Source organism: Micropterus salmoides, unplaced genomic scaffold (assembly GCF_014851395.1).
Source record: "Micropterus salmoides isolate LMB-PRFRI ecotype aquatic unplaced genomic scaffold, ASM1485139v1 Ms_hic_scaffold_15, whole genome shotgun sequence".
NCBI lineage: Eukaryota > Metazoa > Chordata > Actinopteri > Centrarchiformes > Centrarchidae > Micropterus > Micropterus salmoides.
Genome location: NW_024040596.1, coordinates 33,564,261 through 33,591,072, shown reverse-complemented (window position 1 = coordinate 33,591,072; position 26,812 = coordinate 33,564,261). Strand labels below are relative to the sequence as shown.

The 26,812-nt window shown below is 41.5% G+C and overlaps 1 protein-coding gene across 1 annotated transcript in view; it reads right to left on the bottom strand.

Annotated features, from left to right (window-relative positions):
* Nucleotides 1-5,292: 5,292 nt before the first annotated feature.
* LOC119903512 (ribosomal RNA processing protein 1 homolog B-like) overlaps nucleotides 5,293-26,812 on the bottom strand; it is a 30,142-nt gene continuing 8,622 nt past the window's right edge. Inside the window, exons 5-16 of the mRNA XM_038719747.1 lie at nucleotides 26,730-26,791; nucleotides 26,511-26,640; nucleotides 26,285-26,349; nucleotides 25,357-25,571; nucleotides 22,330-22,439; nucleotides 17,240-17,337; nucleotides 16,645-16,664; nucleotides 16,381-16,521; nucleotides 11,827-13,298; nucleotides 11,552-11,722; nucleotides 7,495-7,561; nucleotides 5,293-5,689 (exon numbers count right to left, since the gene is read on the bottom strand). Of these exons, the coding sequence (XP_038575675.1) occupies nucleotides 5,481-5,689; nucleotides 7,495-7,561; nucleotides 11,552-11,722; nucleotides 11,827-13,298; nucleotides 16,381-16,521; nucleotides 16,645-16,664; nucleotides 17,240-17,337; nucleotides 22,330-22,439; nucleotides 25,357-25,571; nucleotides 26,285-26,349; nucleotides 26,511-26,640; nucleotides 26,730-26,791 (2,760 nt within the window). The 3' untranslated portion in view covers nucleotides 5,293-5,480. The remainder of the gene's footprint in view (nucleotides 5,690-7,494; nucleotides 7,562-11,551; nucleotides 11,723-11,826; nucleotides 13,299-16,380; nucleotides 16,522-16,644; nucleotides 16,665-17,239; nucleotides 17,338-22,329; nucleotides 22,440-25,356; nucleotides 25,572-26,284; nucleotides 26,350-26,510; nucleotides 26,641-26,729; nucleotides 26,792-26,812) is intronic.

Genomic DNA, 26,812 nt, shown 5'->3' with positions numbered 1-26,812 from the left:
ACTGTTCTGCTAGAAATGTGAGGACACCGGGTCCGATTCAGCCCTGTGCATGCTCCAGAGCCTCTCTGACTACAGCAACAACACGGCAGTTAACGGCATGCAGTCCACTAACACCATAAAACAACCGGCTCTCAGCAAAACACAGGCTCCATGTAAGGATACAAAACAACAGTAAAGGTTTATGTGCTGAACCCAATCAGACCAAACAGGTTAAGATGATGTCAAGTAAAAACACAGTGAACATGACAAAAGCTGGAAAAACACGGAAAGAGTCACGTTAGCTCTTTGGCTTACGCCGAGCAGTTGCTAATGTTATCCGGCGTAAAGTTGTATCGCTTTCCACATTAATTCACCAACTAACGCAACCCATATTACTATCCTGTGTACCACTGGTATTATGTCAAAGTGTTGATTTAGCCTGCAAGAAAGGATGTAACAGTAAAAAGCAAATGTGAAGCGATTTATTAACTAGCCTATAGTGATGCAGACAGGGCAGCCAGCTACTAGTACGTGTACTAGTGGCTGCTGGAAAACTCATGATTACATGATTTGTAATTGAGTATTTTTACATTATGGTGTTGGTAATTTCAAGTAAACAATCTGAATACTTTATTTTGAATGTTATCAGGGAAGCACGAGTGTCTTACTGACTAAACACTGGTAACACTTTTGGCATTTTGAATAATGATTATTTAGGATGTGGGTGGGCAAAATAAATGTGATTGCAGACACCTCAACGCAAGGGACCATCTGTACACCATACTAAGAATAATTAGCCCTAGTCCTACAAGAAATAACAAGCAGCTCACAGGATGATAATACTCACAGCACACAGCTGGTAACGCCACAGAGAGGACAAGGAGAGCAGTCACCAGAGAGAAACGCTCTGGCAACATTCTGCACCTGGCCCTGTGCGAGAAAGCATCAAACAGAGACACATTCAAGATGAATTTCAATAAATATCTGCAATAAAAACATGTTCCATTCGGGCTGATTGATGAGATAATAAATCGAGCGGGCTATAGTAAGCAGTAAGCATCATAATTCTCGCTTTAAACTCACCATTTGCAGAGCGCAGCCACACTCATACAGAGAAACAGATCCAGCTTTATAATGATGACATAAGCACAGAACTATAAATGAACTGTAGAGGAGCGCACACACAAGACCAGATGAATATGTCAGAGATAAAGCAGAAGCCCAAAAACTCACTCTACTAACGCAATATAACAATGCTACTGTTAGAGAGTAGGCTATTATTAATAAAGAGACTGTTTACAATCTGTAGGCTAAATGTGCACGCAGAGTAACTAGGCTACTTACCTCAGTTTTCATCTTTTCATTGCTATTTTTTTTCTGATAAAATAAACATTTGAAGAACACGTAAAAGAAATCTTGAATGGACATCTTTCAAGTGTTGCATTTGATATAAGAATGAAATCAGAATGCCGAACAGTACTGCGGTGTCTCTGCACATCCGCATTTCCATCTGAAATCCGAGTGGACAGTGAGTGGAGCCATACACCTGCAGAGATGCTGTGGAGACTATGCTGGGGAAGCTTAGTGTCTTTGGGAACTGTAGGTTGACAGAGAGAGAGAGAGAGAGAGAGAGCGAGAGCGAGAGCGAGAGCGAGAGAGAGAGAGAGAGAGATACTAACATACCCAACAAACAATTAGGAAAACCATGACCATGTTCAGACTCACAGAACATCACCATAAACCCAGATTATGCTGAACTCATCTATATCCTTCATTTCTTTGTCATAATTAAAATCAATAATCATTCTGGCTTTCACCATCCTAATAAACAGTAATCTTACATCAATGTCTACTGAATCAATTTTTCTCTCCTGCTTATATAAATAACCAGCTTTCTTTTTTCTAAGAATTAATTTTTTTCTTGGAGAAACCTCTCCTACCTTTCTGAATAAACCCTCCAGCTACAGAAACATTACCAGGCTCTCACACTCCAAGTAACAGTGGAACATGGTTTCTTTGTAAGGACAAAACATTTATTCCCAAACCTCGATTAATAACTATTATTAATTATTATACATTATTAAATCAGCAGCTGTTACATCAGCGCGCTCTTCTGTGCGACCCTTTCAATGATGCAATGCGTGTCCAAAGTAACCAGAGTGTCCTCTTTGCATAAAGGCTTCAAGGTGCTCCTGTGATACTGTGCTCCTTAATCGATTCTTGAGGAATTTTAACATGGAAAAGCTTTAAACATGATTGATGGATACTTTTGGATAGAATACGGTACCTACATTTAGGCAAGGCTGTAACTCAAGGGCTAGGTGCATCACTGCTTTATTTTATTTTATTATTATTATTTTATTTATTTATTTTATTTTCTCTATTATTTTCTAAATGTATTTAGTTTTTGTCTATGGGCGTGCCACGTCCTCCTTTCATTCTATTTTGTTGTAAGAGTATTGCTTTATTTTTCGGAAGGAATGTGTGTGTGTTTAAATGTTTTGAAAAATCAATAAAATGTTAATCATAAAAACATGGAAAAGCTTTGCTCAGGATATACCGTTGTAGAACATAATAACAGACGGGACACTTTCTGCAAGATTGGCAAGTTTTGTTCCCAACATCCCATTCTGGGCTGGGGTCTGCTCGTCATTTCCATCCTCAGTACTAATCTTGGTCAGATACTCTTCATGCACAGACACCTTCAACTTGTCCCAGCGCGTAGCCAGGTTAAGTAGTTCAGCCTTTAAGGCCTCGGAAGTTGCTCTGCTATCGTGCCTGATCAGTTTGGCGCTCAGGGCACTGAGTGCACCAGCAGGTAATCGTTACATTTCAAGTCATTGAAGTTTTGGGGATCAAGCAGTGTACCCCCTTAAAATCCCTTGCATATTTTTCATATTGTCATGTGTGCTTGTGACAAAGCGATGGATCAAGAGCAAATCCATTCCACTCGTTTGCAAATACTTGGAAAGTGGAGTTGTTAGTTGGAAGATGTGTAGATGCGTCTGAGCAGTAAAAATGGTTTGGTATTTCAGCAGAGCCTCTGCATAAGCATCAGCCTTTGCACTCACCGTCGGCTTCATGTTATCTTTTTCGCTCAGGGCTTTGAGTGTTACAACAAGATCAATGTAAAGATATCCCTCTGGATCCCCAAACTTCCCAAACGCTTCTGTCAGCGCAGCATCTTTAGCCCACAATCAGGATTCGCCAATTGGTGACAGCAGCCTGTACCTCAAATCCTCCCATGCGTTCATCCTTTGATCTCGCAGGAAAACCGCAATGTCGTAACAAAGTGATGTGTTCGATGGAATGCCACCAGTACTGTCCATTATTACAAAATTCAGTACATGGTCATAACACCATATGTGTACCTGCGTCGGTGAATGAGCTGACAGGAGTGCTGAAAATCCTCTATATTCCTTGTGTATGTTAGCGGCGCCGTCTGAGGAATTCCTCACACATTCAACTTCACATTCAAAAAGTTCCATTTTCTCATCGTCTCCTGACCTGTAGACGATGAAGTAAAATCATTCTCCATGTATCTTCACATCCATCACATAGCAAATTATCACTTAACACTGGTCTTTAGAAGTTATGTATTGTGTTGTATCGATTTGAATCGAATACATGCCTCTAACCTCAACGTTTCTTTGATGACATCCAATAGCTTCTATGACCGTGTTTACTGTTGTCCTGGATAGGAAAGCTCTGTGCTATAGGTGGTCTTTCAGCTTTGGAGAGAGCCATAGGAATCCATTAGTACATTGAATCTGACACTTTCAGATTGCATGTCTGCCTTCACGCACCCCCTGTGGCCTCCCTGGCTGCTGTATGCTCTTTCGTCCATTTCTACCTGCGGGATGTCTCACGTCTCTCTCAGACTCACTCAGTACTGAGTGTTTTGGCTGAGTGATTCTCCTTGTGAGTGTGCGGAGGGCCCTCTCCCATGGGATGGCGTGGGGGGGGGGGGGCACCGCGGCTTACTTGGCCCTGCCTTGTGCGCAGCTGATGCGGTTGCTGTTGTGACCTCGTCTGTCTGCACGGCCCCCCGCCCAGTTTCCCGACTTATGCATGGGTCGGCCCTCGGCCTCCCGTGTTGCGTCATCGGTGCCGGCATGCACACGAGCACCGATGCTGCGGGCAGCGAGTGACTGGGTGGCTCATTATGGCTCTGGGCAGGTGAGTTGTGCTTGGTGGTACTGTATGGGCCAGTGAGGCGTTGACTCATCCTGCTTTGCCTCTAACCCAATAGCGGTAGCCTTAGAGGTCAAAGCCTATGGCCTATAGGCACAGCCCTCTAAGTTGAGGGCCTCACTGGACCTTGGTTCTCAGGGCTGAAGAAAGGCCGGGACTCACCGTTGTACATATACAAGGTCGGATGTAGGAGAGGTCCACGCTGTTGGGTGGGCGTAGACTTAAATTGTCAGTGCCGTGCAGACGCGCGAAGGGGGTAAACCCAATAGCGATAGCCTTATAGGGCTGAGAATCATAGAATCTGGGTTACGTAACCCCCGATTTTCTATTTGCAAAGGCTGCAATTACATGTCATGACTTGGTCACATGACATGCTGGATTAAACCAGTCTGCAGAGGAAGCATCAACTTCGCACGTTACGCTGTATCTTGACATGTTGTACAATGGCCTTAAGCTTAACAGAAGCTGACACTACAGAAACTTTAGTGTCACACAGGGAATGAAAGTAGCACCTGCACCGGCGGGAAATTGGTGGTGATGGTGGGTGAAATCTTTGGGCCATCCATGGCTGTGGTTGTCTGTGTGTCAGAAGTCACGTGTTTGTGAGCTAGCTGGTGTTCCATACTGTGGTGGAGAGGAAAAATGCACAACAGAAAGACCAGTGCAGTAAGGTAAGGCAAGGATTATACTTTCCCTGTCCTGCACTCCACCATGCTTAACAGTTTTATTTCTGACTTATTTATCCACCCATTTAGTGTATATCACTTTATAATTTTTTTTATATAAAATTTGCTTTGTCAGTAGCTTAAAGGGAACTACAAACGTAATCTCATAGATATAGTTCAACATTATAAAATTGGTGTGAATGCTGCCTTACTTTTGTTTTGTTGTTGCCATTTTGTTTATGCTCTCCTCAGAAAGTCGTCCACTGATCAGAAGTCTGAAGTGTCCTTGGGCAAGACAAAGAATGAACCCCAAATTGCTCCTGAAGGCTCTAACATCAGTGTATGAATGTGGGTAAATGTGACAGTTTAAAGTGATTCAAGTGATCGAAAGACTAGAAAGGTGCTATACAAGTACAGTCAATATACCAAGTTTCACACACAAACTAAAAATTTGTGACTGGGAAAAACTAGAATAAGTAACTTTATTAAAACATCAAGTCACTCAAATAGGCATAATGTAACACTGATATCAGATAAACATAAAAATTCTTCTATACATGTCTCCAAAACAGGATTTGCTTTAAATCAGTCTATTAAAGAGTTCACAGAGAGCATTACATCTGCGTCTGTCAGTGTGGGATGTTAGAAGAAGTCTGCCGCAGAAGGTCGCCGTTTAGGTGCACTCTTTGGAGTATTTGAATTGGTCTTCCTGTGGCCGTTGGGGGTTGTTTTGATGCTGGCAGAAGGTGGAGACTTTAAGACCCCAAACCTGGGTTTCTGTTTCGGGTCAAAGGGCACTCGTGACGACCCGTCTGGACTAACCAGCAGGCTGCGATCAGTCTTCCTAAACTCTGCAGCATGACATGGAAAAATGAAAGAAAAAAAATAATAAATAAGGTACAAGCAGCACCGTTACATAATCTTCATCAGCAACAACTGTTAAGACAGTAATGACAGCATTACATTAAAGACTTTGGCTGTTTCTCAATCTGCGTTCTTGTCTGTACTTGTGTTCTTGTGAAACGTAAGTCGCAGCCAAAGTACTGTTTCAGTTCAAAAGTCTGTATCAAGCCAAGTACAGTCAAATACCCGGATGTGTTCTCGCTCCACCCGTTTTACCGAGCCTGCATCGGTGGTGACTTGTGTGGACGTCAGATAGCCAGATATCCCAGAATGCATTTCGGAAATGTCGGAGGAGAAAACTCACAACTGTAACTTATAATACTGCTGTTCGTGTGTCACATATAGACGTTTTTGCAGGAATATAGTTGTTTAAACTCCAAATATGGGAAGAAAATCTGCGATAGTAATTTTCCTTTTCCAGAGTACTTAAAGGACTTCTTGTCCATATGGGCTTAAAAGCTGAGGTTAATCAGACATGAATAGCTACTAAATGGACCTTGTGGTGGAATATTTCTCAAAACCACTATTAAAGACCCACGTCAGCATCTGTAGTAGGTGGGACTACCACTCGACTTTCTCAGGTGTTTCTAAATAAGACACATGCAGCTCTGTCAGAATGCTGCTACTTAATTTCTAATAAAAAACACAAAAACTAGGGCAGTGGTGACACAAAGGTTAGAGAAGCGAGCTTGTGACCGGGAGGTCGCTGGTTCAATCCCCGGACCGGCAGGATAAAATCTGAGTGTGGAAAGTAAACTGAGTAGAAAAAAAAAAACCTATAGCCTGCATGACACACCTCTGAAAGAGCCGTCAGAAAACGTGATTCCCCTAAATGTCCTCTGCTAGCAGAGACTGGGGAAATGAAAAGGCGTCTGTAGGTTGATGGATGTGGATCAAACATATGAATATGAGAAATTGTCGCTGCAGAATCCATTTGTTGGAGAGAAAAAAATATGGGTAAGATTGAAAACAATCTGCAAATCCAGCAGTTTACCAACTGAGCAAACCAAACACTCCAACAATGACTTCTAATATTATGTTTTATATTCTCACCCACAATCTAACGGTTGAAAAAACTGAAGTAGAACAAGAAGAACAATTTTTAGGAATTTAAAAAAAAACACAACTACAGATTAATCTAAATTGTTGATTACAATGGGATTCACTTTCTGTTGAAAGTCGAGTAATCAATTAACTAATTGCTCTTTTGTTCCTACTAATGCCATTATTACTAGAACATGGTCGGTGTACTATGCGTTCATGCTACAAATACTCCTGTAGGACCTATAGGTCCTACAGGCTCCAGAGTTAGTCTGATAGTTTACATCTATGACTTTTGTTGTGAAATGAAAATTTGTCCTTTAGTGTGTCCTCTGAAATAAAGAATTTAATCCAGATGTCTTTCAGGGTTTTATTCTTTGCAAAGGGTCAGACAAACATACAGAGTGCAACCAGTCTGTGGAATGTAAGAAAGAGCAAGTGAAGAAACGGGGGACTTTATACTCTAGGGGTATTACACAACTGTCTTAGCGGCAATGGTGTGAAGAGAACAACTCCCAAGAACCCACGCTTACGTCATCAAACTAAGTCTTTTGTTATGATGTGAGCAGTAATAACATACTGTGCATTTTGATCCCGTCAGACACAATCTACTCTGAACACTAAAACAAGTGATGCTATTTTAATAATATGCTTCCTAAAAGTTCAAACAAATTGACAGCCATCTTATATCAAATTACATCCAATTTCTTACCAGCGGTCTTATTATTCTTGAGACCGAAGGTCACCTTCTTGGATTCTGATTTGGGAGTTTGAATCTTCTGTGAAATACAAACACAGAAAAGAAGTCACAGTGGTGCATACAGTACATAATTACCATCAGAAAACAAATTATCATTTTCACTTAGTTCTTCACAGATTCTACACTTACATTCCATCATTAACACACCAAAACATATCAAGTCAATATTTAGACAGTAAAAAAAAGGAACATATTTCCATTCAAATAACCCAAAATTGTCCTTAGGCCATGAGAAACCTGTAACCTGTATTGTGAAGGGAGTTTACCTACTCAGATTTAACTCGGGATTGTCAAGCTAACTTAGGGTTGATAAACTGACTGTTAAATGGTACTACGGCAGTGAATAAAATAGTTAGTTAATCGAGTCGTGTTAACTTCATAGGGGCTGGTGCGCGTTCACTTAAAAAAAAGGGGCAGGTTCAGCCACGCAGGCAGAGTTTTTTGAATGCAAGCTCTGCATTTTCCCCAGAAGAATACCTCATGATAGTGTCAGGATGTGAATGTAAATAAACAATCACGGCAAAATCTAACACCGTGGCTGCCAACAAAGCCAGGGAGGCTTGTTGGAAGTGCACTGTGGACTATTATATATACAGTGGGGAGAACAAGTATTTGATACACTGCTGATTTTGCAGGTTCCTACTTACAAAGCATGTAGAGGTCTGTAATTTTTATCATAGGTACACTTCAACTGTGAGAGACGGAATCTAACAAAAAACCAGAAAATCACAATGTATGATTTTTAAGTAATTAATTTGCATTTTATTTTATGACAATTATCTGATCACCTAACAACCAGTAAGAATTCCGGCTCTCACAGACCTGTTAGTTCTCCTTTAAGAAGCCCTCCTGTTCTCCACTCATTACCTGTATTAACTGCACCTGTTTAAACTCGTTACCTGTATAAAAGACACCTGTCCACACACTCAAACAGACTCCAACCTCTCCACAATGGCTGAGACCAGAGAGCTGTGTAAGGACATCAGGGATAAAATTGTAGACCTGCACAAGGCTGGGATGGCCTACAGGACAACAAGCAAGCAGCTTGGTGAGAAGGCAACAACTGTTGGCGCAATTATTAGAAAATGGAAGAAGTTCAAGATGACGGTCAATCTCCCTCGTTCTGGGGCTGCATGCAAGATCTCACCTCGTGGGGCATCAATGATCATGAGGAAGGTGAGGGATCAGCCCAGAACTACACGGCAGGACCTGGTCAATGACCTGAAGAGAGCTGGGACCACAGTCTCAAAGAAAACGATTAGTAACACACTACGCCGTCATGGATTAAAATCCTGCAGCACACGCAAGGTCCCCCTGCTCAAGCCAGTGCATGTCCAGGCCCATCTGAAGTTTGTGACCATCTGGATGATCCAGAGGAGGAATGGGAGAAGGTAATTTGGTCTGATGAGAGAAAAATAGAGCTTTATGTTCTAAACTCCACTTGCCGTGTTTGGAGGAAGAAGATGGATGAGTACAACCCCAAGAACAACATTCCAACCGTGGCGCATGGAGGTGGAAACATTCTTTGGAGATGGACGACTGCACCATAATGAGGGGAGGATGGATGGCGCCATGTATCGCGAGATCTTGCCGAACAACCTCCTTCCCTCAGTAAGAGCATAGAGGATGGGTCGTGGCTGGGTCTTCCAGCATGACAACGACCCGAAACACACAGCCAGGGCAACTAAGGAGTGGCTCCGTAAGAAGCATCTCAAGGTCCTGGAGTGGCCTAGCCAGTCTCCAGACCTGAACCCAATAGAAAATCTTTGGAGGGAGCTGAAAGCCCGTATTGCCCAGCGACAGCCCCGAAACCTGAAGGATCTGGAGAAGGTCTGTATGGAGGAGTGGCCCAAAATCCCTGCTGCAGTGGGCGCAAACCTGGTCAAGAACTACAGGAAACGTTTGACCTCTGTAATTGCAAACAAAGGTTTCTGTACCAAATATTAATTTCTGCTTTTGATTTTTCAAATACTTATGTCATGCAATAAAATGCAAATTAATTATTTAAAACTCATACATTGTGATTTTCTGGATTTTTGTCTCTCACAGTTGAAGTGTACCTATGATAAAAACTACAGACCTCTACATGCTTTGTAAGTAGGAAAACTTGCAAAATCAGCAATGTATCAAATACTTGTTCTCCCCACTGTATATTTGGTCCATTGTAATAAAACCAGCCAGGGGAGTAGGGGAGACCGGGGGCAACTGTAACACTGACTTCTTGCCTTTAATTTAATATTATAGTCGTGTCCTTATTAGTGAAAATATCAATTGTATTAATAATTAGTGCACAAATATGTTTCTTGTATCAAAAGTTTTTCTCAGATTATTAACCCCTACCCGGCTTTGGACATATAGGATAATTCACTAAATTAGCCTATACAGGTGGTCTTACATGTCAGAAACTGGCCCCAAATCACCGAGGCTGCAGGGCTACCTGTATAAATGTAATGCTATTGCATTAAGAACATCATTTCAGCTGTAACAGCAATGAAACAAGTCGGGACGAAATCTAAACATATTTGATCAAGTGATGTGTTAATTGATCTCATTAACACTGGGTCCAGATGTGGTGTGTAGCCCACATATACAGGGTAACCTCGAGTTAACCACAAACATAACTTGCTCAGAGCAGTTTAGAGATGCAGCGTAAGTTGCCATGGCAACCTATCCACTTTTCACAGTGCAGGTTAATCATGAAGTACTGAAAAAAATAAATGTAGGCATTAATTAATGTATAAATGTGAGACATTTACACATCAAGCTTGATTTATACTCTGTGTACGGTCTACGTGCGTAGCTATGCATTTATACTTGTGCATAGGTGTGTCCGTCATTCTGCAATTACCCCCAAATTTTACCCCCCAAACGCTAGTCGGCAGTAGCGCTACAGCATCCACTGTATTGACTTTTGCCGGCCGAGCAGGATAACTTCCGGTTTAGCGCTCCACTAACATGAATGGGGGTAAAATTGTATATGTGCGGCTGGTGTAGCCTTTTCAAATGTTTTGGAATGGATCACATTCTGATAGTGAAACGAGTCATTTCGCTCGGGTTGTGACACTCAAATATATTGATCCACCGTGTTACAGCCGCCGTTTTGGCTGATAGTAAAAGTTACTACAAAGCACGGGCACTTCCTTTCGGCTCGGAGGCATTGCTACCCAGCCGACCAATCACAGTTCTTAACAGTCCGCGTCGGCTACAGCATAGGGTAGGGGGCTACGCAGAGGCTATGCCGTCGATTAAACGCAGAAGTATAAACTGCACTTTAGTGTGATTGCGATAATACGGTTTAGTGAAGCCAGACAATGAACAGATATCCTGGTATATTGAACCTGCATGGTAGTACAGGGCCCTGATCTGCTCACATCATGCTTACACTTCACACAAATAAGAAATTTTGGTGAAAGTCATCCATCTCATGAGTGTTAGTTATAATCAATATCACAGTCACCACCGGCAGTGCAACGGCTCGTTTCACTCACATAACTGCGACCCAATATGGTGGCGGAGCGCCATCCATGTTTTAACTACTAGGTAAAGTTAGGCAGCAGATGCAATGGAGAGCACCAGCACACGGATGTGCCCGAGTACTATGAAGGATGTAGATCTTCCCCAACGGCTTCATTCAACTCCGTAAACTACAACCAATCCAAATGGGAGTAACATATGTAAATTACAGTTCTATGAATTGTGTATGACTGCCAGAGACATGGATTTCCAGTCAGGCAGTCCTGGTGAATGAAACAGAACCTTCCACCAAGATTTTTTCAAGATTAATTTTTTTGACATCTAGTGCAATGGCTCCCAAATTTTTGGCTCTTTGCCTTTAAAATGTAGAGTATGAATATTTGGTGGTCTGCAGAGGTAACAAAAGAGAATATAATTTGATGTAGCCTAATTATTATTATACTGTTAGTCATTTAGCAACCTCTAAGACTTATCTTGGGATACACATCACAGAGCTTTGTTGTAATGTGTGTGAACCAACGTCCATCACTTTTACCTTCTTGCTGGACAGCGGGGTGCTGGAGCTTCCCTTGGTTTTGCAAAAGAGGGGTGTGGGGACAGCGGCACTGCTCTGAAAGGTAATAAAGTCAGAAGGTGACCCTGAGGAAGTCTTCGCCTTCTTTTTTGACTTTTTAGTGCTCAGAGGTGTGGACGGCTCTAAAACATCCTGAAATGGAAAATCAGTTTAGAAGTTAATTATTTCTCAGTGCTTTCAGAAAGCCTGATATTGTCTAATCTCATCTGAATTATTTAACCTTATTAAATACTCACAGTGCAAAGTTTTGCCTTCTTGGCCACAGTCTCTTCTGCATGGCCATTGATAGATGCAGTCTCTTGTGCAGCTGCCTCCAGCTCATCGGCCTCAAACTCAAACATCACAGGGACCTTCCTCTTCTTCTTCTTGGCCAGTTTCTTTGAGGAAGAGAACACCTCCATTCCATCTAGTGGGAGCTCTGCATCTACACTTCCATGCGGCTGATCTTTGATGTCATCCACCTGGGCTGGTGTCGGCTTCTGAGTCTTTTTCTTCTTCTTTGCTGGTGTTGTGACGGTGCTTTCAAACAGCAGTTTCTCAGCATCTCCCACCTGAGGGGTTTCCACAGCTGCTCCTTCATCTTCAACTGTAATCTTAGAATCTTTTTGAGTCTTTTTTCTTGTCATCTTCAGTGGGGTTACAGTAGTTTCATCTGCAGCAGCTAACTTTATGAGTGTTGTATCCTCCTGCTTACCCCTTTTCTTTGTCCTCTTTTTAAGTGGCACTGCGGTGATATCCTGTGATGCTTCCTCAACAGCTGATGTGATTTCAGCGTCAGTGTATCTTTCCTCTACCTCCAGCTGTGCGGCAGCCACAATCTTTTGTGCTACGTCAGCCTTGAGGTTCTTTTTCTTTCTCTTGTTAACTGGAATTGTAGAATCAGTCAGCTCAAGTCTGATGGTTGGGACATCTGCTGAATCCTCACAAGATACTGAGGGGAAATCTGATTCTGTGCTTACACCATTAACCTGTGATTCACCACCAACCTCCTCAAGATTTTTCTTAGCCTTCAGGCCCTTCTTTTTCTTCTTGGCAGGGGTTGTAGCATTAGTCTCAGGTGCTGTCATGTTTCTTTCTGCTGACTGCTCACTACTTACTGGTGTAATCTCTGTTTCTGCATTAAGCTGCGATTCAGTCATGACTGCCTGCCCATCTGTTTGTAACTTAGCCTTCAGGCCCTTCTTTTTTTTCTTCTGTCCTGAGACTGGCGCACTGGATTCAGAGGACATCTTCGGCTCTATTCTAACAGGAGTCTTCTGCTCCCCGGCTGCCTCTGTGAACTCACAAGTCCCCCCTGTTAAATTCTTCTTTGATAATTTTTCAGATGGGTCCTTGTTGTCAGTTGTGCAGGGAGTAGGTAGGCTGGTTTCCTCTGTGACGGAAACTGAAAGCTGTTTCTTGAGGAGCAGAGTTTCTGACTGACTCTCTGGAGTTGCTTTCTCTGTGACTTTTACAAATGGGGATGAGCTTTGCATCTGCGCATCCTTTCCTAAACCTTGAGAATATTCCAGACATCCTTCAGTCTCTTCAATTGAACTTTGAGCCACAATCTGCTCCTCATTTTCCTCACTACCTGCACTTCCGCCATGCCCTGCTTTTTTTTTCTTCTTCTTCCTCTTTTTCTTTGCAGTTAGGTCAGCTGATTCATTGTCATCTTTTCCCAGGTCCTTGTTTTGCTTGTTGGGTGTGGATGCCTCATTTTTCTTGCCTGAATTAGCAGAGACACAGATCAGTTTCTCACACAAAAAATGTTTCATCATTAAAAGAAAGCTTTCACAAGACAAAATGTAGACATTTAAACAGACAAGATATGGGACATTTACCAGCTAGTAATATGTTGTAATTTCTAATTATGACGACAACTCTAGTTGGTCACTGTTTAGGGAATTTAGGGGTACTATGACACAGGTTTCCCCAAGTCATGATAGGGTCAATTGCAGAGCTAAAGGAAGCCAAAGGTCCCTACAAGACTGTAGGCTGACCTTGTCTCTCTTCTGTGCCTGCTTTTGGTCGACTGACTGACACAGCTGCTTTGATAATGATGCACTGTTATCCTTTTGTTAGGTAACCCAAGGTTGAGATTATCTCAATCTCTTGTATTATTTTTTCCATTACAGACAGGCTGACTCTATGGAGAAAAGGTTGCATGCGGCTTGAATGACACCAACAGACTCTTCACATGTTTATAAAGGGGTGAACAATAACCTTATTTGGACACTTAAGTGAATCTCTGTAGGTCTAGGAAGGATAAATATCCCTGGACAGGAAGTATTCTTCACATTTGGTGTTGGAAGTGTCTCTGAAACTCATCACTTTATTTCCAACAACTGTAAAAATGTATAAATTTCTCCTTAACTGATGAAAAAAAACACTTAATTGAGTTTTCTATGAATCAAGAGCCCTACATGTAATGACATACAATTAATAGTTTCTTAAACTTGAGAGAATACTTGTTATATAAATATATATGCAGGGCACAGGCAAAAATTATCAGCAATAGCCATATAATCTAATTACATAGCCACATCATACTCTATGCTGTAACAGACTGATTTTAAGTGGCAGGTCCACCCAGACCTCTATGCTGACTGGTCTAAGCTGGTAACGTTTTTATAGTCTCCAATTACAGACATTCTGACTGGTTAAAATCAGTGGAGTACTTTGTAGTAAATCCAACAGATCCTTGTCAAGTAAAAAGTATCCAGTCAGAACAGTTTTTAGTATTGAAATATTCAAGGTCCTATATGTTGGCCTAGTCCCTGAGCCTAGTTTGATTATTGTTAATAAACACATTTGTGTGTTTGCACGTACATTATTCTGCAGAGAAGTTCAGAGTCTGACAAGAGAATGCTGTTCTCACATTCATTAAAATTTCTGTTCTCACCTTAAATCTCATTTTAAACACTTAACTTCAAGATTCACATTTCAATGCCTTGTTAAAAAAAGTGATCTGCCCTAATTAGGGCTGTCTCCTAATAGTGGACTAAACCCAACATTACTAATATGACTAAATAATATTACAGAAAGTACGGTCTAGACCTGCTCTATATGAAAGGTGCAATGATAAATTGGATCTATAAAACTAAACTGAATTAAAGAGTTGGGAGTTGATCTTCTCATCAGCACACACGCTCTCTCTTATACAAACACACTGGTTTTTTTTAGTGAGGACAGTTTCATATAAAGGGGCTATTTGTAGTTTTTCAATAAAAATGACTTCTTAGTAAATCAAATTTTCACTGCCTTATTGTCAATGGGCTCTAACCTCACTTACAAATGAAGCACACGCCTGTTTTCTCTGCTTGCATCAGCCACTATTCTGCTTTTAATGTGAAGACACCGGGTCAGATGCAGCTCTGTGCGCGCTCCCGAGGCGCTCTCCGACAACACCGCAGTTAACATTAGGGTTGGACCGATAGATGATGCCATTGTCCATCGACGATGGCTGACAATTTTCACATCATACCACCCTGTGAAAGCAGGTTTTAATGACCACAAACTTGTTCTTATTGTTTTTAAGTATGCTTTGCACTGCCTCGGAATTCTCTTCTCCCCACACCTGGGCTTGCCCCGCCTCTCTCTGTCTCTAGAAGGAAGTGCATTGATTCGACTAACATAATGGACGTTTAGGGGCAGTCCAACTGAAAAACTGTGTAAATAATATAGTGCCTAGTGCCCACTAGGGACACACAACTACAGAACAAGCACTGTGTAAGCTTGATAAAAAAGGAACATCAAAATCAACAAATTGTAGCCTATTAACATTTTTGAAGAGGGCCCAACTCAGTCCATCCATCCCGACCACTTTCTACAGGGGCTCCATTGAGAGTGTTCTGACCAGCAACATTTCTCTGTGGTTTGGGAACTGTAACTGTGGTGAGGATAGCTGAGCGGACTATTGGGACTGCTCTGCCCATCAAAAGCAAAGGGCATCATCAAAGACCCTGCTCACCCTGGCCACAGACCCTTTCCCCCCCTCCCCTCTGGCAGGAGGTACCACAGTCTGAGAACCTGGACTGCATGGTTCAAAAACAGCTTCTTCCCCTCTGCTGCCAGACTATTGAACACTAAACCCCAATAAAACAGACTAATCAATGTGAAACACTACATGTACATAATTATCTGTTTGCACCTTATTCTTCAACTGCACTATTTTAAATATGTATATTTATTCTCCCACTTTTTTAAACATTGTATATTTATCACTCTACATGCTGCACACACCCATATAAGCATTTTTATTTTATATAGCCAATATCTCGTATTTCTACGGTGTTTGTTTCTGTGCTATATTTTTAAGCTGTGAACTCTGCATGTTATTTCGTACTATAGTGTACTGTGGAATAACAAAGAAATCTTGAATCTTGACATTTGTAGGAGATGATGCATTTACAAAATATATATGCATTAGATTCCCTTTCATCGTGGTCTATAATTCCTTGCACAAAAAGTGAGGAGAATTCAAATTTCAGTTCAACTTCAATAAACTGTTCTTAACAAGAAGGGATGGGTGATCTGGTGTAACAGTATATGTAAAATGATTTCATGGTAATAGATCACATGAGAATCCAGCTGTGAACTGCTACATAGCCTGCCACCTCGCAATATAGGGACTAAGCTGTGTTTCCCCTAGACTGACTGATTTTGGGGGTGTGAACACTCAGTTCACAACCATAAATGAAAAAACAAACAAACAAAAAAAAAAACGTGGCAACGACTCACTGTTTCAGGAGCTGAAATAAAACCTCCTGCCTGCATGGACAGGAGGTTAATGTGCCAACATCACATACCTTTACTTTTCTTGGCTGCTGGCGTCTCAACATCCTTCTCCAGGTGACCATCGCTTCTCTTTATCCTCTTCCTGCTGCCAAACATTTCATCATCCTCATCAGTGGACACCTCCTCTGGATACTCATCCTGAGGAAAGATGCCTGAGAGGAAATCCAAGCAGGCAGAGTGAAAAAGGACAAGGTCAAAGAACAATTATCCAGTTTTCATAAATATGAAACCAAGTGTGAAGAAAGACATTATGATCATCGTTCATCAGCTCCTACCTTCACTGAGGTCACGTAGTCTGCCATACACAAAACAGGGTGAGAGAGAAGTATGAAAAATGATTAGTTTCAATTCACAGAGATCATTCATGGGGCAGAATGAATAAATACCACATGCATGCAGGATTTAACGAAAAAAAAAAAAAAAATCAATAGCTTTCTTTGGGTGACAATGAGCTTATCCTCAAAATATTGTCAATAAGGCTGATTCTGATTAACAGCACAGTTAATGTAATTAATATCCTATTATTCTGGAGATTGAATGTACTAGATAAACAATAACTTCCCTCATAATGCATGCTTTCATCTGGAGAAAAAAAAACAAAACAGTACTCTTATATCAGATCAAATATAGCTTGATCTGATATAAGATTACTTGAACTGCATGGAGCCGGGCCTAAAATAGCACAACTATCCTTAAATTAAACAGACCTTTAATCTTAAATCCCAAAAAGGTAAACTTTGCAAACAATGGTAAATAACAAACATGACACACAGGCTTTTCAATGGTAGGGGTATTCCCTCATTAAAGCAGCTTGCTATATAAAGCCTGTTCACTTCACACACACAGTATAGTGTTGGAGCATCTACTCACACTTTGATGATTTTGTAGAGTCTCTGTCTGTTGTGACTGGGTGTGCTGCTCCGACTGGCTAACTCGAACAGCTTGGCTGCCAGGGCCGCATAGTCAAACTATACACACACACACACACACACACACACACACACACACACACCTCATTAGAAAGAAAACTAATTCATTAACATTAAACTATTTTAGCCAAACTGATAAGTGAAAATGAAATACATTTGTTCCAATTATTTCTTAGAAACCAAAGAAACTGACAACGAATGGCACAGTAATCATCCCTTAGTCAGCTGCTACACTTCCTGCAGCAAATTCCTTAAAGCTTTTGCACATTTGCATTACTGCCAGCCATTTTTAAAATCATACCATACGTATTCACATAGGCCTGGGCGAAAAATCGATTGAATGAATTAATTCGAATTTTTTGTTGCGGGCGATTTAAAAAATAAGTAAATCGAGTTTTTGTGTAATAGCACATTTTTGGCTCCCCGGGGTTTCCGTAGTGTTCGTTTCCCATAGCGACAACATCATACACTAAACAGCAACAGCAAGCGACAAAATGGCTACCGGTGAGAGCGGGAAGTTTGTTCCCAAGAAAGGAATAAAGTCATCTGTTGTTTGGAACTGGTATGGGTTTGCTGCGACAGATGTGGAACAACAGACACCACGCTGCAACATTTGCCTAAAGCCTATCGCAGTGAAAGGCAGCAGCACCACAAACCTATTCCAACACCTGAAACAGAGACATCCAGCCGAATATGAAAAATGCCAGTCTCTCCGCGATGAACAAAGCCGCACTGACCAACAAACCTTATTGCTTTCCTTAAGTAGGGGGGGAAATCGGAAAAAATCGTAAATTGAATTAAAGTAAATAAAATCGGAGATTTTATTTTTAGGCCATATCGCCCAGCCCTATATTCACATTGATTTTCTCTATAATAATAATAAATTTTATTTCTATAGTGCTTTTCAGGACACTCAAAGACACTTTACAATAAAACCAGCAGTTAAGTACATGTAAAAATGTATAAAATACAGACATAGAAAATACATGAACAGGTGAAAAACATGAAATTAAAAATACATTAAAGCCTAGGTGAGACCATATAAGTAATAATTAGAAGCAGGTGCGGAGCTAGACTCTCAGCTAGGGATGCACAGAAATAAAAATTCTTGGCCAAAGCTGAAACCAAATATAATGAAAAAAATTGCCGAATACCAAACAAGTACATTCTCATTTTTTTCACCATTGCATAAATTAAATAGTCAAAATAGTCCATACTGTACAGACACTTTTTTGAAAACCGCTGTCACGTGTGTATACTTGCGCTAAACTCATCAAGTCCGACCCAATTTGATACGCAATTGTTCAGTAAAACCCCGAAAGTGCTATTTTGCAGTTTTTGGATGATTCATTTTCGGTGCACGCCATTAGGCAAAAATTTCTATACAAGATGTCTGTCTGATAGTGCTGTAGCTAAATTTAAGGATGCAATTCCATCAGCTCTAAATTCATTATCAAATCACAAAGTAACGGAGGACTCCTATGCTAATTTCAGTCCCTCCCAAATCGATCATCTTGTTGATAGTGCTGCAGGCTCGCTGCGAATGACACTCGACTCTGTAGCCCCTCTAAAAAAGAAAATACTAAAACAAAGACGGTTAGCTCCATGGTATAATACTGAAACTCGCAAATTAAAGCAAATATCGCGGAAACTTGAGAGGAATTGGTGTTCCACCAAAGTGGAAAATTCTCGTTTAATTTGGCAAGATAGTCTTAAAACTTATAGGAAGGCCCTCCGTAATGCCAGAGCAGCGTACTACTCGTCATTAATAGAGGAAAATAGGAACAACCCCAGGTTTCTTTTCAGCACTGTAGCCAGGCTGACAGAGAGTCACAGCTCTATTGAGCCAAGTATTCCCATAACTCTCAGTAGTTACGACTTCATGAGCTTCTTTAATGATAAAATTCTAGCTATTAGAGACAAAATTCACCAAGACCTGCCCTCAACTGGCACCGACTTATCTCTTAACTCAGGAACCTTAGAAACAGCTGTAGAACCAGATATATGTTTAGACTGTTTTGCTTCCCTCAATCTTTACCAACTAACTTCAATAATTTCTTCATCTAAACCATCAACCTGCCTCTTAGACCCCATCCCGACTAGGTTGCTTAAAGATGTTTTACCCTTAGTCAGCACTTCTATACTAGATATGATCAATCTATCTTTATCAACAGGCTATGTACCACAGTACTTTAAAGTAGCTGTAATTAAACCTCTTCTGAAAAAGCCCAAACTTGATCCGGATGTTTTAGCCAACTATAGACCTATATCTAAGCACCTAAGCACCTCTGTGACGCATTATCTAAAGATATAGTTTCCCTTGATGGCATCGCCCTGGCCTCCAGCACCACTGTGAGGAATATTGGGGTTCTCTTTGATCAGGACATGTCGTTTAAGTCCCACATTAAGCAAATTTCAAGGACCGCCTTTTTTCACCTACGTAATATTGCGAAAATCAGGAACATCCTGTCTGAAAATGATGCAGAAAAACTAGTCCATGCATTTGTTACTTCTAGGCTGGATTACTGCAATTCCTTATTATCAGGCTGCTCGAAAAAGTCCATTAAGACTCTTCAGCTGATCCAGAATGCTGCAGCACGTGTTCTGACAGGAACCAGGAAAAGAGATCATGGCGGTTTCTTATTACAGAGTTCGCCAAGTTCGGACTTCTGTACTTTAAAGCTCGGACTTGGCAAGTTCGGCTCGGGAGTACAAACTTCCAGGAACGGGAGCACGCAGTCAGTCATTCAGCAATTGGAACAGCAGCGGACTTGATGACGCCCGGACCGCTAGCGGGCGGGACCTCACATCTCTGAAAACGTTTTTTTAAATCAGCTCTGTCTTGAGAAATCAACCAAATGTTTGTAGTTTAAACAACTATATTCCGACATTAAAAACTCTTAAAAACTACTATATATATTTGACTGTACTTAGGCTTGATGCGGACTTTTGAACTGGAACAGTACTTTGGCTGCGACTGATGACGTTTCACAAGAACAGACAAGAATGCAGATTGAGAAACAGCCCACATTTCTCCTGTTTTAGCTTCTCTGCATTGGCTTCCAGTAAAATCCAGAATAGAATTTAAAATCATTCTTCTTACCTACAAAGCTCTTAATGGTCAGGCACCATCTTATCTTAAAGAGCTCATAGTACCTTACTACCCCACCAGAACACTGCGCTCCCAGAATGCAGGGTTACTTGTGGTTCCTAGAGTCTCCAAAAGTAGACTAGGAGCCAGAGCGTTCAGCTATCAAGCTCCTCTCCTGTGGAACCAGGTTCCAGTTTGGGTTCAGGAGGCAGACACCATCTCCACATTTAAGAGTAGGCTTAAGACTTTCCTCTTTGATAAAGCTTATAGTTAGGGCTGGCTCAGGTGAGTCCTGAACCATCCCTTAGTTATGCTGCTATAGGCCTAGACTGCCGGGGGATTTCCCATGATGCACTGAGCTCCTCTCTCCTCTACTTTCTCTCCCTCTGTATGCAACCTCATCCCATTATTGCATGTTACTAACACAACTTCTCCCCTTTCTGGTAGTCTTGTGCTTTCTCGTCCCTCTCCTCTCTCCTATCACTTCCTGCAGGTTTTCTGGCTCTGGAGTCTGGATCTGTGGTTGCGAGTCACCTGCTGCCCCCGTGAACGACACCATCTGCTGCAACAACTATTGTTATTATAATCATTAACTAATTATTTACTATTAATTCTCTCTCTCTCTCTCTCTCCCCCCCTGTAAATAACATCATAGAGTACGCTCTAGACCTGCTCTTTTATGAAAAGCGCTGTGAGATAACTGTTGTGATTTGGCGCTATATAAAGAAAATTTAATTGAATCAGTGTTTTTTGTTGTGTGTCCCACGATTTTAGATCCCTGGGTACAGAGACCAATTTAAGTGTGACACACAACAAAAAAACAACAAGTGAGTGAGTCACTGTGTGTGCTGCAGTCTGCTCATTATCTCCGCCCACCCGGGCTCTCACAGAAAAGCCTACGTGACAAAAATGTTTTATGAGCAGTCTGCGAGTGACTTTTCAGACAACAACCTACCGTAAGCCCCTCCCCGCCCCCCATACTAAGCGTCAACATAGTCAGACTCTTCACCGGAGTACTACCATTTCTCTTGATGCTCCGGTCGCTCTGCGACAGAGCGACGTCGGCAGCAGCTGAAGCAGTAAGACAGCAGAAAACAGGGAAAAGATAAGGAAGCTTTGGCTCGCTGGCCATTTAACGTTAGCTGTATCGGTGCCTTTTGTTTTCAGCATGTCACTTTTTTTATAAAGCCGACTTGCTTGTCACCTTTTGTCAACCAACCAATCACAGGCTGGGTGGAGCGGGACATTAAAAATTGTTTGACATGCTACAGCAAATTATTAAATGTTGAACAACATGATTATTGACAAGTTAGTACTTAGCATTAACAAATTACAGACCAATGTAGAGCCTTTTGCTTTCACAAGGATTCAATTTTAAAAAACAACCCACAAAAATGAAACCACTCTAACTGGCTACAATATTCAACTAGTGACAAAAAAAGTATACTATTATATGAAATTCTAATGAATGTAGTATTTAATATATTATTGTTATGTGTTCTTTATTTAATACACTCGTGTACAGTTCCTGGTTGTGGATAGACACTCTTCATTAGACAGATGTACACTGAGCCGATGCCAGTGTGACAATATTTGCTGCTTCTGTTCACCTCCTCTGTTTTACTAGTTATTGTTATAAATATTGTTTCTTTGTTCAAGTTGAGAAATACACATTTCAAAATGTCAGTATTTCATGCATTCCTTGATAATTAAGCAAGTAGACTAATAGTACCATTTGTTCAATTATAATTGAATTGCAGTTTGCAATATGACCTTTTCTCCAAATCGTGCAGCCCTAGTTCAGTTAAAGTGCAGCATTATTGTTAACAGGCTATAACGTGCAGAACTGTGGGTCTGGGCTCTAAGTTCATGGAGGGAGTTATATGAAGGAACTGTTTGACCATTCAATCCAAAAAGAAAGAAAAAAAAAAAACATTTACCTGGAGGACTGGTCCGATATCATCATCACATGGCACCTCTGAGTCTTCCAAGTGAAGAAGCTCATCATCATCATCACAACAACCCCCCTCTTCTCCATTTGATTTATTGGCTAAAAACAAATAATCCAAATTTAATCTTTGTTAAAAATATTAAAACATCTCCTCTTAATATGATGTCAAGCACATTACATGGTGTGATACTCCCTCCACAGACAGACCATCATGAATCTGACTTAATTTCACAACATATGTATGAACAACACAGTCAACACTGTTTACTGTGTCTCAGTAAATAAAAGCAATGCACAAATAAACAGACTGTGACTAATCATATTATTGTTACATCAACGTGGGGTAGACTAAATATGTATGAGGTGTAGTGTGCGACCACGCTGGGACACCACACAGTGTAGCATGGACGGTGAATGGTCTTGCATAGCACCTTTCTAGTCTTTTGTGCATTTACATTACGTCACATTCACCCATTAACACACACATGCCATCAGTATAAGAAATACACATTCAATTCGGGGTTCAGTATTTCGCCCAAGGACCTTTCAAATAGCAGACTGGGGGAGCTAAGGAAAGGAACCAACGACCTTCTGATAAGTGGACTCCTGAACCCCTGAGTTAAATCTGCCCCATGGATAGTTATAATAGTGTTAATGGTAACCATCGTAATGTTAATGATTTTAGGCAATATTATCAGGAAACATTCCATAAGCTTTCATTGTTATGCAGATGATACTCAGTTATATCTATCGATCAAGCCAGATGAAACTCATCAGTTAGCTAAACTTCAAATGTGCCTTCAGGATGTTAAAACCTGGATGACCTGTAATTTTCTCATTTTTTACTCAGATAAAACTGAAGTTATTGTTCTGGGGCCTAAGCACCTCCGTGACGCATTATCTAAAGATATAGTTTCCCTGGATGGCATCGCCCTGGCCTCCAGCACCACTGTGAGGAATCTTGGAGTTATCTTTGATCAGGACATGTCGTTTAAGTCCCACATTAAGCAAATTTCAAGGACCGCCTTTTTTCACCTACGTAATATTGCGAAAATCAGGAACATCCTGTCTAAAAATGATGCAGAAAAACTAGTCCATGCATTTGTTACTTCTAGGCTGGATTACTGCAATTCCTTATTATCAGGCTGCTCGAAAAAGTCCATTAAGACTCTTCAGCTGATCCAGAATGCTGCAGCACGTGTTCTGACAGGAACCAGGAAAAGAGATCACATTTCTCCTGTTTTAGCTTCTTTGCATTGGCTTCCAGTAAAATCCAGAATAGAATTTAAAATCATTCTTCTTACCTACAAAGCTCTTAATGGTCAGGCACCATCTTATCTTAAAGAGCTCATAGTACCTTACTACCCCACCAGAGCACTGCGCTCCCAGAATGCAGGGTTACTCGTGGTTCCTAGAGTCTCCAAAAGTAGACTAGGAGCCAGAGCGTTCAGCTATCAAGCTCCTCTCCTGTGGAACCAGGTTCCAGTTTGGGTTCAGGAGGCAGACACCATCTCCACATTTAAGAGTAGGCTTAAGACTTTCCTCTTTGATAAAGCTTATAGTTAGGGCTGGCTCAGGTGAGTCCTGAACCATCCCTTAGTTATGCTGCTATAGGCCTAGACTGCCGGGGGATTTCCCATGATGCACTGAGCTCCTCTCTCCTCTACTTTCTCTCCCTCTGTATGCAACCTCATCCCATTATTGCATGTTACTAACACAACTTCTCCCCTTTCTGGTAGTCTTGTGCTTTCTCGTCCCTCTCCTCTCTCCTATCACTTCCTGCAGGTTTTCTGGCTCTGGAGCTGTGGAGTCTGGATCTGTGGCTGCGGGTCGCCTGCTGCCCCCGTGTTCCTGCTCGACACCCTCTACTGCAACGACTATTGTTGTTAGTCTTATTGTTATTATTGTTATTATAATCATTAACATTACGATGGTTACCATTAACACTATTATAAATATCTGTACCATTTTTCATTTAGTTTATAGCAACATCACCTTCACTGTCTGTACCTCTGTGTGTATATTGTGTAGGCTGCCTCCCTCCCCTCTCTCTCTCTCTCTCCTTACATCCCTCTCTCTCTCTCTTTCACTCTCTCTCTCTTTCACTCTCTCTCTCTTTCACTCTCTTTCACTCTCTTTCACTCTCTCTCACTCTCTCTCACTCTCTCTCACTCTCTTTCACTCTCTTTCACTCTCTCTCACTCTCTTTCACTCTCTCTCACTCTCTTTCACTCTCTCTCTCTTTCACTCTCTCTCTCTTTCACTCTCTCTCTCTCTCTCTTTCACTCTCTCTCTCTCTTTCACTCTCTCTCTCTCTCTCTTTCACTCTCTCTCTCTCTCTCTCTCTCTCTCTTTCTCACCCCAACCGGTCGAGGCAGATGGCCGCCCACCCTGAGCCATGGTTCTGCTCGAGGTTTCTGCCTCTTAAAAGGAAGTTTTTCCTTGCCTCTGTCGCCTAGTGCTTGCTCTTGGTGGGAACTGTTGGGCTTCTGTAAATAGCATCATAGAGTACGGTCTAGACCTGCTCTTTTATGAAAAGCGCTGTGAGATAACTGTTGTTGTGATTTGGCGCTATATAAATAAAATTGAATTGAACCCCTGAGTTAAATCTGCCCCATGGATAGCAACATGCATGCTGGTAGTCACAGCTTGCAGCCACTAGTAGCTACTGACAGGCTCTCTATGCCTGTGCTGGACAGACAGGGCAGCACTCACTGAAGCACATGCCCCTTTGAGAGAGTCCCTGGTGAACCTGTGTTGTAGCTCGGCTAGCAGCTGTCAGTGCCATGGTAAACCACATGGCTATAGTGTTTGTAAAGCTCCAAATATAGCACAGCTGTCAGTGGGACTATGTGCTGTGTTTAGTATGTTTTCACTGAGAGAGATACAACCCTCTTTCAAGGAAACGTATACTAACAACAATTAGTACAGTCATTTGCACAAATGATTAATCGAAAATCATAAATGATTTATGTTCTAATAAAAGCAAATCCTGTCCAGATTATAATTTCTGTACCGTTAATCTGCTTTCTTGTTCTTTTCTTGCAGACTGGTTCACTCCCTTTCTCTTTTAGTTGGTCTTCTTCGTCGCCCACTTCAGAAGCCTGTCCTGAGTCTGAGTCCGAGTCCAGAGTTGCTGTCACCTCCTTCATCAAATCTTCAATAGCGAAGGGAGCCTGGTCAATAATAGTGCTAAAGATGCTGTTGCAGATGGCTCTGAAGAGAGTCACACTGTTAAGACAGACATCAAAAGAAGCAACAGACGTCAGGATTAGCAGATGGGAAGTAGTCAGGCCAACGGTTACAGTGTTTCCCTCAGAATGACAGTGTAACTGTGGCGCAGATACAGCATGCTAGCCTCGAAATCCCAGCTGTATTTCAACATTAACTTAGCTCTCCTTATTAGCTAGGCTCCTTACATGCTTTCTAATAACTTTTGATAGCTGGGTCTCCGACATTAAAAGCGTTGTTGGACAGATTTGTGCAGCTGTGTTAACGAGGGAGAGAGAGCGAGAGATCGAGGGACGGATGAGAGAGACGAGTGAGAGGAAGTGCTGCGCGAATACGCGCTGCCTGCAGCTCAAATACGATTTTAAATAGGCCTAGTAAAAAATAAATTGAAGATCAGTGTGTGGCGGTCAGTGGCGGGCTGCCACAAACAAATGAACGTATGGGAAACACTGGGTTAGCATCAGAATTAAGACGAAACAAGCTGCTTCAGGTTCATGCATCTGTGCTGGTTCAGACCTGAACAAACAGTCAACACGGACCCTTTTCCAATAAATCCTCACTGATATTCCTTGGATAACTATGACCTGGATACATGACAGTGCCATTTTTCATTTTTATTGCTAGGTCATTTTTGTAATATTGCGTCCAGTTTAAGAGACAACAACTAAATCACAATAAATCAAGCAGAAAAAGCTGAGATGATATGGACTTACTCCTTTGTTTTGGCTGCTGTTTTGCAGAATGGATAAATGAATGTCAAGTTTTGGTCAGCAGTGAGCTGTGAAAAGAAAAGAAAAATACACGTGTATTTCCTCATAAAAAAGTGCTGGAAAATTGGAGGATTAATTAATTAAGGGATCAGTAAAACAGATTGATAAATTAGTTTAAGTTATACTGGAAAAATAACAAACCAAGAATTAAATTGAACTGCAACTGTACCTCTGCTGAACCTACAGCTGCTAGTTCAGTCATGTAAAGGTCCAGGATGTGGAACTGCAGCCCGCTGGGCGCTCCGCTACCACACTGCAAGAGCTGTGCGGTCAGCAGCTCCAGAAATCTGGCAACCACACTGAGGAGACACAGCGACCGCTTTCATTTTTAAATTACATGACAGGAACTTGACCAAAAAGCTTTTGTAGACAAGTTTTAATGCATTACCTGCTCTCCCACTTTTTTCTTTTCAGCAACTCAAAGATTTGTCTGAACATGAAGCGAACCAGCTGTTAACAGAGGAAAATAAT